The following is a 13,296-nucleotide window of genomic DNA, read 5'->3' as shown; positions in this document are numbered from 1 at the left end:
ACATTAACAACTATAGGTCACCGTACGGCCTTCAACAGTTAGCAAAGCCCATACTGCATAGTCAGCTATAAAAGGCCCTGATAAGACAATGTAAAACAATTCAAACGAGAAAACTAACGGCCTTATTTATGTAAAAAAATGAACGAAAATCAAATATGTAACACATAAACAAACGACAACCACTGAATTACAGGCTCCTGACTTGGGACAGGCACATACATAAATAATGTGGCGGGGTTAAACATGTTAGCAGGATCCCAACCCTCCCCCTAACCTAGATTTATTTCAATTGCTGCCATAAATTGAAGGGCAACATTTAAAAATATTTCCATAAATTAATTTAATTCAACTTGACTTATTTACCGTGAGACTTAAGAAAAAGTTGATTTCTGAATTTATAAAATATCTATTCTGTGTAACTGCATTTCTGACACTGTCAATCAACTTTCAAACTTTAACTTTTTGGATTCTTGCTGTAGTGCATTGTATATTAAACTGGTATATATCTAAAGTATTTAAATGCACTTGTACCAGTTTTACAACTAATTTTAATGAATTGTAGTCCTTTATACCATTTGTACCATGATTTATACAAAATATAAATTACCAGTGCTTTAAGGAAGTTCGCTACTCTGTTTAAAAATAACAAGCTTTTTAAAAGACTGTTATAAATTGATAGAATAAATAAAGAAGCTAAAAAAGCAGAAAAAAATGGAGGGTACGTGTGCTTGTTTTCGAGATATAAGCCATTGAAAATTTGGCGGGAAATAATTCTCTCTAGATTTTTCATACATTTAACATTGGCACCTTATTTGTTTCAAAAACTATAAAAAAAATAACAAGAATTTTATAAAATTTTGAAATATGGCTTTTTAAACTTTATGTATTAATACAATTATGAAAAGAAAAGTAGGGGTTAGTGGGCAAATTTTTTTAATGACAATACATGGATAAAACCAGAGGATTCCGAAAATCTGACAAAAATTCAAAAAATAGAGGAGCAAACATCCTTAACTAGACATTACCATGTTTAATTACTCAATTTTTAGCTATAACCTATCAATTAAGACAATATTGTTTGTAGTAAATGTCGTCAATGTAGCAGTGCTTAGAATGTGATATATGTTATAGGCTTTCAAGTAGGTTACTTCAATGTATAACATAGTTATTTAGTCTATACTCTAAATGGACTGTACTAGTTTCTCCAGTAATATGGTCTTCAACTCATCATTTTTTTTGTTTTGAATATTTATGGCCCTGTGGATTGGTGCATTTAGTGTTAAAGTCACCATACTTGTCCGTTTATACATAACATATCCCTATATCCCATATTTAGTCCATTGTCCTTCCTAAGTTCGCATCAACCAAATGTACTTTTACAAAATGCTTATTACCACCAAACAGCGCTAGATCATGTTCGATTGGTCTCAATTTCACTGTTCTTGAGTTATATTCCTTTTATAAATGGGAAAATTTGGCAAATTTGTCCTTTCCACACTCTGTCTATACTTTGCAACAACTATGTTTTGAAAGTTATATAGTGATTATTACCACCAAACACAGATCAAGTTTGAATTTGGGTGGCATCTTTATGCTTCAGTTATGTCCCTTTATAAATTGGAAAATTTGGAATTTGCAGTTTCTGCACTCTAAAATTACATGTACTTTGTCAATACCAAATGTTCCAAAAGTTATATACTATGCTTTTTACGTGCATCTGGCATACTAAATTACAATCCTGGTACCTTTGATAACTATTAACCACTAAATATAGATCAAGTTGGGATTTGGGTGGCATCACTTTTTCTCTATGCTTGAGTTATGTCCCTTCATAGATAGAAAAATTGGTGAATTTGCAGTTTCCACACTGTTACTTTACATTGTCTCAACTAAATGTTATGAAACTAATACACAATGCTTATAACAACCAAACACAGATAAAGTTCAAATTTGGGTGGCTTAATCTGCACTGATCTTGAGTTATCCAATTACTGTTTGTTATTAAACAATAAGAGCACTCGAACACCCAAGCAATCTCTAACGACAATTAACATACAGAAACAAATGTCACACAGTTTCAATAGGTATAAATAAGTGCATTGACCTTGCATATAGTATAGCCAATGCATCTACTTCCTATGGACACACCCTTGTGTTATTATATATTTTGTAATTGGAATTATGTAAGTTTTGAAAAAATGTTAGTAACCTTTAAAATTGTAAGTCAGCCTCAGAGAGGATTTAAAATTTTGGGTATATTAACATTAAGTAACATTATTTGTTTTTTTGCATGCATTTGAATATTTGAAAAAAAAGTTAACCTAATTGAATTGAATAAAATAAGCATAATATATGCAATAGTTTTGATACACTGCTTTATCTTTTACAGACCAATATATTTTAAAGTGAAAGGACCTCAGGGCCAAGTCTTTACAGAGCTTCCTATATCAGAGAGAACTAGACGTTCTTCCAAACATTCTGCTATTTCTTCTTCACATATCACCGTCAAAGGACCCAGAGGAGAATTCATCAACGAGCTTCCTATGTCTTCTGATAGAAGATATAGATTAAAACATTCAGATGACTCCATGGCTTAAGTTGTACTGAAGTCAACAGTTGTTTTCTGTGGGTGCTTATTTAAATGCATTTTTTGTACGATATTAATAAAAAATTTTCATTGAGAAAATAATAAAAAAATCTTAATAAGTGTTTCAGAAAAATCCTTTATTCGTACAAGAGAACAGGGAATATTTTTTTTTCTTAAATTTTGAGAAATACATTGTTTATATATCATCAAAAAGATGATTTTTTTCATGTTCTTTTTTCATCTGTTATATTTTATAAGTCCCTTTGATATAAAGGGAGTTGTTATACTGTATGTCTCTCCATTCATGCTTTGTAGAATATATCAAGTTATGTTTTGATCAATTCTTCATGGAATGTTGAAATGATATAAAACAACAACTAATGAAAGACAGCTTTAAAGAGGGAATATTTTGTCTGTGTCTTTTTAAAGATAACTTAAGGCAGTTTTATTGTAATTTTCACGGCAATGATGGCCATACTTGTTTTTAATTGGGTCTATTTAGAACGGTATAAAATTTCTCTTATACCTTAATTTGTAAATTATAATATATTTTATTATCTGTCATGATTGCATATAGAGTACTCAAGACAAATCATTTACTTTTAGTGATATATTTGTAGGCAGCAGATGAAATTTCAAGAGAAATGTAAACACTGGCATGTTTTATGGATGTAATTGCTTGTAAAGTTTTTATTTTTTTTAAATTTATTTGGTATTTAAATTTATATTAAAATTGTTCATGTTTATTCTATATATACAGGCTTTGCAGGGTTTTAATTTGTATTTTCTCAAAATTTCTTTCAAGAGATGCAAATTTTCCAACTTTCCAATCATACAGTACATACCTTATCTTTTTAAATTTCTGTATAACAAATTAAGATGGAAATGAAAAATAAAACTTGTTTTATTATATTAAAAAGTTTTATGTATATACATGTATAAATATCAGTATATAACATGTAAGAAAATGAAATTTGGTTTAAAATCAACATGAAAAATTGAAGGGAACACATTTCTGTATTTTTATTTGTCCAGCTGATTCATTTTTATATTTTTTTTATCTAGAAATGAAAAAATAGTGTTCTTTCATCAAAAAATCACTTATCAACCTTTTTGCATACACAAATCAACACCCTCCAGTGGCGGATCCATCCATTTTAAAAAGGGGGGGGGGGTTCCCAACCCAGAGTAAAGGGGGGTTCCAACTATATGCTCCCATTCAAATGCATTGATCGGCCAAAAAAAAGGGGGGGTTCCAATCCCCGGAATCCCCCCCTGGATCCGCCACTGACCCTCTTTGTTTGTTTTTTTGGTAAATTGATATTTTGATCTGTGAAATTATTAATGACTCAATATTCTAAAGTGGTACATTTTAAGGGGGTACCTAACACTACAGGGAGATAACTCTGTAAAGTCAGCTAAATGTTTTAATTACGTTGTGTTGTAAAGGGAATATTAGGCTTCTCAATGATCAAACTTGGTATTTGTCAAATTGCTATATAACCAGTGTAATTTTTCTGACAAAACGGTTAGTTCAATTTTTAAAAAATTTTAAAATTTTGTTAAAATTGTCAAGTAGTATTTACTTTGACAAAATTTTATGAAAATTAAACGAGCCAAATTGATTTTAGTGAAAGTGTTGGGTACCACCTTAAAAAGGCTTTATTTTTAAATGACATGTAATAATGCAGTTTATCTGCAATTTAATCTAATTTTCATTATGTGTTGAAATCTCAGGGGATGTGTGATGTGATTGAACAAACACAAGTAAAATTTCTGACAAGTTGTTTAATGGCTTGGTGCTACTTGCTATTGCTATTTTTCAAAGAATTGTTCCCAGTGTTGTTAATTGTGAGGTTTAGCTTTTATTGGGAAAGGTTTATTGTAATATATTCTATAAACAATTTTCATTGATGTCATGCTCATTCCATTTGTTTTTGTTCATGAGTGGCAGATCCAGGGGGTAGGTTCTGGGGTTGGAAGTTCTTGGAACCCCCCTTTTTTGGAGGATGGGGACATATAATTGGACCCCCCTCCTTTTTATCCTGAGTTGGGAACCCCCCTTTTGAAAAAATGGCTGTATCTGCCCCTGCTTCATGCAGAATCATCCTCAATAAATATACATTCCTATAATGAGTAAACATGATAATTGACTTTAAAACTTTAAGTGTGAATTAAATCCTTTTCAAATTGTTTAATATTTTATTCACACATGAAATTTGAACAATGGTATTATTGTTATAGTGCTATATGTAAATTTTAATTGTGAAAAACTTCTTTATCTCTAATCTGTGATACCGTTTGTTGAAATTTTATATTTATAGCAATTGATGACGGATTTTTTCCGCTATTTATATTAGATGTCTACTTTTAAAAAATAATAATATAGATCAGTGTATGAGTAATTTTTGTATATTTTGTATATTTGTTTTTTGGTGAAATAAATAGTATTTTAGGTAGTTCTAGTCTTTAATAGGAGTTAGCTTTTGCTTAATCAATTTCACATGAATGAACTTTGACACTATTATTTAAACCATGAATTTTTAGGTAAAATTTATCAAGTAATAATATGATAATATGTAATTATATATTTCAATTATTTAGTATACACAAGTTACTGAAGTAAATTGTCATTTAAAGTTATTGTGAGGCTTTGTGGGGGTTATATTAATATAAATGTATATTCATACTTAGTCTGGAACTTTATATTTAATGTATCTTCAGTTCAATCAGTTACTGTAATGATGTGACCATATAAGATTTCCTTTTTTCTAATAATAAATTGCTGGATTTCTGTCTTAATAACCATTATATGTATACAATATATTTTAGCATATTTGATAAAGATTTTTATTGGTGGTTCAAAGAAAAAAAATTGGTGGGATGGGGAAGGCACAGAGTTTAATCAGTACAAATCTACAATACCTAAAAACAGAAATGCTACACGTCCTATTGCAAAATTATACCAAAAAAAAAACTGTAGTTATAGTATTAATAAGAGAAAAGGACATAACAAAGTAATTTACACTGGGTGTAAAATATTGATCAACAATATTTAGAAAAAAGTATATCATTAATATATTATCATTATCCTTGCAACACATTTTAGGAGAGAATGAATCTGTCTGTCTGTCTATAAAATATGCAAGTCAAATTTTTCATTAAATTTTTCGAAAGGTTCTAATGAAACTTGGTACAGAGATACATATGTACTATAGTATACATATTTTTTAAGGGGCCAGCTAAAGGACGCCTCCGGGTTGGGGAGTTTCTCGCTACATTGAAGACCCATTGGTGGCCTTCAGCTGTTGTCTGGTCTATGGTCGGGTTGTTGTCGCTTTGACGAATTCCCCATTTCCTTCCTCAATTTTACTCTTTAAGTTTGGTACAAGTGTATAGGAAAATATGTATGAAATTTATTTCTGTCAGAAATTTTGAGTTACAGTTTAAAGGATATTGTCACAGTGGTGCAAGTAATTTATCTTATGATCTTAGATAATATGTTTTTGTGATCTTACATATGTGAACTATAATTTGCAGTTAACCATTCAATGATAACTTACAATTTATTATAGTGTTCCGTCCATATTTTTACATTTATTTAGATATGAACTCTTGAATTAAAATAAAATTTGATTAACAGTTTTTTGTCATGTGATAATAATGTGATATTAGGGAATTTTTTAACCCATTTACAAGCATAATACATCAAGGGTGAATGTATATAAAATGGCATTTTTTTTTATTGTTTAACCTTCCCATTTTATGATATTTTTCTATATGTTTTAATATGAAATTCCATTTTCTTTATTTAGTACTTGTATTTGTAGAAATTCAAAAGGTATATATTATGTATATTTATATGAAATATATCTATATAGAGAAAAATATTTTTTAGGAAAGTTATTAGATGACTTGTTATTCTTAAAAATTTAAAAGAAACAACATTTGCATTTTTAATTCGTTTCTTGTAAATTGTAAGTTTTTTATAATTGTGATATTTTTATGTTTTTAATTTAATATTGAATATTGAATACAAAACCATGACTTTCTATAGTACATACAAAAAAATTTTCCTATACGAACAAATTTGTTTAAATTTGACTTAAATTGAAATTATAAAATGTATTTAATTTAACATGTTACAAACTACATGTACTACATGTAAATCTTAGAGGAAAACTTGTGTATAAAAATAAAACTTACTCAGTTATCAATGAATAATTTAATTTTGGATGTAACGCGTCTTCTGATTGGCTGACGTTATTTTGTTGTGAGCCCATAGACATAATTTAGTCATGTGACCGTGACGTCATCAACGCTTTTTCATGGTTTTATACGGTTTAAAATGGAATTCAGAATTAAATTATAAGAAATGACTGCAATATTTTTTCTGTCTATTCGAAATAACATAAAAAATGTGGTGCAAACTGTTAAATAACCCGCTACGCGCATTTTTCAGTGTGCACCAAATTTTTTATGTTATTTCTTCATAGACAGAAAAAATATTACAGTCATTCCTTAAATATCAAAACAAAACTTTGAAATAAAACCAATTATTTTTATTTAAGAAAGGTTGCACTGTATTTTTATGAATTTTTACATTTTTTATTGTTAGTTGTTATCTAATATAGTTTAGAATTTGTTACTGAATGTAATGTCAGCTTAGGGTACAATTCTTCCTATAATGAATAAATAAAGCAGATCAAAATAGAATGTTTGGTAATTAGTCAGAGCCGTGGTGTACTGGTTAATGCATCAGACTACTTACACAAAGGTTCCTGGTTCGATTCCCGTTCTGGTATGAAAATTTCAGGGACTGAATTTTCGGCTCTCCCTTGACACCATTTGCGAGTATGGTCTTGAGGAAACGATGATAGTCCGTTGGAAGGGGGACGACGATAAATGGCTGACCCGTGTAAAGAGAGAGCAATATCTCTTGCACATTAAAGACACCCTTGTAAATTTCGAAAAAGGGCAGGCTAATGCCGCTACAAGGCAGCAATTGCGCCCACAAAGTGGAAAGTGATTTATTTAAGTAGCAAACTTGTTTCCCAATCCACTATAAATTATTATGTTTAAGCTAATTTGCACAAAAAACCACAAGAAGATCTACAAAGTTTTGAAGCAAGATCGGATATATTTTGTAGGATTCCACATTATTAAATGGAGGTTCAAGGGAATTGTCTGATTTCATCTTTGAACATTTTTGACTGAGTTCATATTGATCAAACTTGAGTATTCCATGTAGTGTTGTTTTGTATTTTTCATACTTTTTTATGAGTTTTTCTCAACGTATGAGTCCTCTTTTTACGCCCCACCTACATCTGTCTGTCTGTCCCACTTGAGGTTAAAGATTTTGTCCAAGGTTGTGTTTTGTCAAGCCTGCTACTTTAGTTGCAGAAAGCTCGACATAGGGAAAGTGATCCGGCTGCGGCTACGGAGGGGGCGGGGTTAGCTAACTTCTTAAAAGCTTTATATTTTAGAAGGTAGAAGACCTGGATGCTTCATACTTGGTATATAGATGCCTCATGTTGCGAAATTTCCGTCAGTCATAAGTCCAATGTCCTTGACCTCATTTTTATGGTTCATTGACTACTTGAAAAAAAGTTAAGATTTTTTGTAATGTTAAATTCTCTCTTATTATAAGTAATAGTGATAACTAAATTTGGTATGTGCGTACCTTGCAAGGTCCTCATCCCTATCAGACAGTTTTCACTTGACCTAAACCTCATTTCATGGATCAGTGAACAAGGTTAAGTTTTGGTGGTCAAGTCCATATCTCAGATACTATAAGCAATAGGTCGAGTATATTCGGTGTATGAAAGGACTGTAAGGTGTACATGTCAAACTGGCAGGTGTCATCTGACCTTGACCTCTTTTTCATGGTTCAGTGGTTATAGTTAAGATTTTGTGTTTTGGTCTGTTTTTCTTATACTTTATGCAATAGGTCTACTATTTATGGTGTATGGAAGGCCTGTAAGGTGAACATGTCCAACTCGCAGGTGTCATCTGACTTTGACCTCATTTTAATGGTTCAGTGGTTATAGTTAAGTTTTTGTGTTTTGGTCTGTTTTTCTCATACTGAATGCAATAGGTCTACTATATTTGGTGTATGGAATGATTGTAAGGTGTACATGTGTAGCTGGTAGGTGTCATCTGACCTTGACTTCATTTTCATGGTTCAGTGGTCAAAGTTAAGTTTTCAAGTTTTGGTCATTTTTGCTAATAGTATGTGCAATAGGTCAACTATATTTGGTGTATGGAAATATTTTATGATCTTGATGTCAGCCTTGCAGATTAAATTTGACCTTGACCTCATTTTCACAGTTCATTGTTCAGTGTTAAGTTTTTGTGTTTTTGTCTGTTTTTCTTAAACTATAAGCAATTGGTCATCTATATTTGTTGTATGGAAGAATTGTTAACTGTACATGCCTGCCTGGCATGGTTTATCTGACCTTGACCTCATTTTCATGGTTCATTGGTCAATGTTTAGTTTTCTTGTTTAGTGTTAAGTTCATGTGACAGTTGTATTAAAGCTTTATATTTAGGACTGTCAACATAATATCAATGATTGGTAAAGAAGGCGAGACATTTCAGAGTGTGCACTCTTGTGATGAATTTGAAGTCCATTCAACTTGAAAGGTAGTGTACATGGTCCCTGTAAAGATTGTTGCCAATCTTTAATTTAAAAACAATATCTTTGGTTTCTGGATATTAAATAATGACTAAACAACTTTTAAAAGTATCAGAGATTATTATTATCAATAATAATAAATACAAGTAAATGAAATACAATATGTTAAAACGTTTGAAAGTGTTTTTCGTGAATGCGTTATTACCTCTTGTATTCTTTCAAGCTTGGTTCAAATTCGTTTCGTTATAAGAAAGATCCGGTTTTTATAAGACTTAGCACGCCTTATCCTTGCGTGTAAGAATATAGTCCGTAGCCGGTCAAGGTTAAATGTTATTCTTAACGTTATCGAGAATGTAAACATAGAATTATATTGAAGGAATGGACAATTTCATCCGACTTTACACCGATTTAGGAATATAAAGCAGGTAAAATGCAGTTACTAATGAAATGTAGGATTAATAACAACTGAAAAACAAATGATGTTTTCCGAATGCCACATGTTGGCGGAATTTCGTAACGCAAAATAGGAAACTGTCAATTTTGCCGGGAACAATATTTTCGGCTAAACAAAACTATGAAACTATAATTAACGTTCATAACACTGCCCTCCGTCAAATTAAATTTCGTCTCGAAATTATAAAAAATATTAAAAGTGATATTTTCTCAAATTAAAATAAAGCGATTTTTACAAGCACCTGCCGTGGAGCTTATGAATACATGTATACAAGTAAATTGCAAATTTTATATATGCATATAAATATTTCCGGTCATGTCTCAATTAATTGGATATCAGGATATCACGACACGTATTATTGGTTATGTTAACAATTATATCAATGAAAATAAACACAATTTATATACAAATAAATGTTAAGTATGTAGAAAATTAAAAATGTTCACATCTTCTTTTTGGCACCACAACCACACTTCGTATCCTTTTGTTAGGTTCCTGATAACTCCTCTTTCTATCCTTTCTTCTTTTTTCCTTCTCGCTCGTCTGGTTTTCTTTATTTTTCTGGTTTTGTACATGTAGTTCTGCTTTAGTTTGATTGAGTTCAGATTTTAAATTCTTTTTGGTTTCTTCCATCTTATTTAAATAATTTTCAAATTGATTTCTCTCTTTGACTAATGTGTCTGTTAGATTTGATATCTCTTCTTTAAGAGTAAAAATAGTTTGATCTTCTTCTGTCATTTCAACAATCACAACTTCCTCTGAATATTCAGGTACAGGTTCAATATTTTCTTCAAAAGGTATGTTACTGGGTTGAACAGAAGTATATTCTATTGGTATGAGTTGACCATTGGGACTTATGTCCAGCTCAAATTTCTTATCGGACTCTATACAATAAACTTTATCGGATAACATTGTATGACAGGAATTAACAGCACTAATATGCTTAGGGAAAGAGCTTAAATGTTTCTCCCATTTAAATTTGTTGATGGCTCTAAATTTACACAAAACACAAAAATATGGTACATCATTCTCTGGTAAATGTCTTTTTAAAAACTGATCCACAGCATTTTTCCTTTTTCCTTTAAATTTACAAAGGGAACACTGTAGGAAAACCATTTTACTGAAAATACATAAAATTTACAAAATTTTTATAAATCTTAAAGCTATATTTCTATTATCATATCAACTTATAGTACATGTACATGTACAAGCTGATTAGTATTTTATGAAACTCTTGTCAATCAGAAGTACAGGACTTAAGTCTGTCAAAATGAACTATTTCAATTTTATTCTTATAAGATATTTCATATACCACAGGACTTAAAACTTTTGTAACCTTATATGGACCAACCCAAGGTGACTTAAATTTTTTATTAATGTTTTTATCAAATTTATAGACAAGGGACCCAACTTTATATTGACGGTGGAAAATCCTAGTGTCATGATCACGCTTCTGTCGTTCTGCATATGATTTTAAGTGATCGCGTGCAACACTGTAAACTTCCATCATCTTGTCTCGTAATCTGGTGATATACTGATCCTCGTTGTCGTAATCTTTTTCCTTTGGAAAAGGAAATAAAATGGAACTGGAAATGTTGATTTCCCTTCCCAGCATCATGAAATTAGGGGCGTGTCCAGTTGCAGGATGTGGACTACTTCTGTAGGCTGATAAAAGAAGATTAATATACAAATCCCAATTATTAGCATTAGAATTTATGAAACTTTTTATCATTCCAGCTAATGTTCTATTAAATCTGTCTATCATTCCATTTGATGATGGATGATAGGCTGTGGTCCTAGTCTCGGAGATTTCTAGTAGTTTACAAACTTCTGCAAATAACTGGCTCTCAAAATTCCTTCCCTGGTCAGTATGGATCTCCAGTGGTGCTCCAAATCTGGCTATAAATTCCTGAACCAATTTCTCTGCTATAATGTCAGCATTTTGATGAGGAATTGGGTAGACTTCCATCCATCTAGTAAAATAGTCGCCTATGACTAAAAGATATCTATTCTTGTTTTTGGTAATAGGCAAAGGTCCCATGATATCAATTGCTATGCGATCCATTGGATTACCTACTCTGTAATCCACCAGAGGTGCAGTTGGCTTTCTTGAAGAATTTTTCAATCTGTTACAAATCTGGCACATTTTAATGTGAGATGTTACATCTTTTCCAATTCCATACCAGGTGAAATTTCGCCTCATCTTGTCTTTTGTCTTTGCAACTCCTAGATGTCCAGAAAATGGTGTATCATGACAATTTATCATGATTTCCTTTTGAAGAATGGCTGGAACTATTAGCTGTAAATTGTATTTGCCATCTTCGTCTAAAATCCATTTTTGGAATATTACACCCTCTACAAGTACTACATTCTGCCAATTCAACCAGTAACGCCGTACAGCAGGGTTCAAACTTGCCGCCTTATCTCTATCTGGTATAGAACCACTACTCATCCATTGGTGAAGAATTTTTAGATTTTCGTCCTCTTTTTGAAATACAGACATCTCCTGATTAGTATACTTGGCTAACCACGTTCTGTTTGTACCTGGATTTTTGTAATGTTGTTGTCTGGTTGTGACCCTTATTTTACTCTCTGTGTCTTTACGATGATCTATCTTGCTGCTTAATTCTTTGATGTTGTCAATTTCCAACTTAAATTTCTGCCAGTCCTCCATTAGGCCTTTGCAACATTTGCAGTCTTCCTTATATTCATCTCTCTTCTGGTGTTCACATAGCTGATCATTGTAGTCCAACCTTGACAGTGCATCAGCGTTGCTATGTTTGATACCAGGGCGGACAGCAATATCAAAATCATACTGTGCCAAGGACTCAATCCACCTTGCTAATTGACCTTGAGGGTCCTTAAATGAATACAACCATTTTAGTGCAGCATGATCAGTTCTAATGGTAAACTTATTGCCTAACAAATAATGTTTGAAATGGTGTATAAAAGTCACCATTGCCAAAAGCTCCCTTCTTGTCACACTATATCTCTGTTGGGTTTGATCTAACTTTTTAGAGGCATAAGCTATGACTTTTTCCTTTCCATCTTGTATCTGCTGAAGGACACCACCTATACCAATGTTTGAAGCATCTGTGTCCAAAATGAATTTTCCATCTGGCTTAGGATATGCAAGTATAGGGGCTGTGCATAGTGCTGTTCGAAGTAGGTCAAAACTCTTTTGTACTGCATCGGTCCATTCAAAAATTGTATCTTTCCTAGTCAAATGACTCAATGGGGCTGCAATATTACTGAATCCTCTGATAAATTGTCTATAATAATTACAGAGTCCCAGGAATTGTTGTATTTCTTTGGTGTTGCTAGGTGTTTTCCAATTTTTAACTCTTTCTATTATCTGTGGGTTAGGTTTCACTCCATGCTTACCAACAATATGCCCTAAATACAAAATTTCTTCCTTAATCAAATCACATTTGGATGGTTTTAACTTTAGTCCTGCTTTCTTCAATCTAGTCAGAACTTCCCCTAGGTGTTGAAAATGTTCATCTATATCAGAACTAAAGATAATGATGTCGTCTAGATAAATCAATAAGGTTTGCCATTGTAATCCACGGAAAATGAGTTCCATACACCGTTGGAATGTAGCTGGCGCATTACATA

The 13,296-nt window shown here is 31.7% G+C and overlaps 1 protein-coding gene across 1 annotated transcript in view; it reads left to right on the top strand.

Moving 5' to 3' along the window:
* LOC143042393 (anoctamin-4-like) overlaps positions 1–7,303 on the top strand; it is a 56,934-nt gene extending 49,631 nt beyond the window's left edge. Inside the window, exon 22 of the mRNA XM_076214670.1 lies at positions 2,390–7,303. Within this exon, the coding sequence (XP_076070785.1) occupies positions 2,390–2,597 (208 nt within the window). The 3' untranslated portion in view covers positions 2,598–7,303. The remainder of the gene's footprint in view (positions 1–2,389) is intronic.
* Positions 7,304–13,296: the final 5,993 nt, after the last annotated feature.

This window comes from Mytilus galloprovincialis, chromosome 8 (assembly GCF_965363235.1).
Source record: "Mytilus galloprovincialis chromosome 8, xbMytGall1.hap1.1, whole genome shotgun sequence".
In the NCBI taxonomy this organism is placed as follows: Eukaryota; Metazoa; Mollusca; class Bivalvia; order Mytilida; family Mytilidae; genus Mytilus; species Mytilus galloprovincialis.
This window is presented reverse-complemented; position numbering and strand designations above follow the sequence as displayed.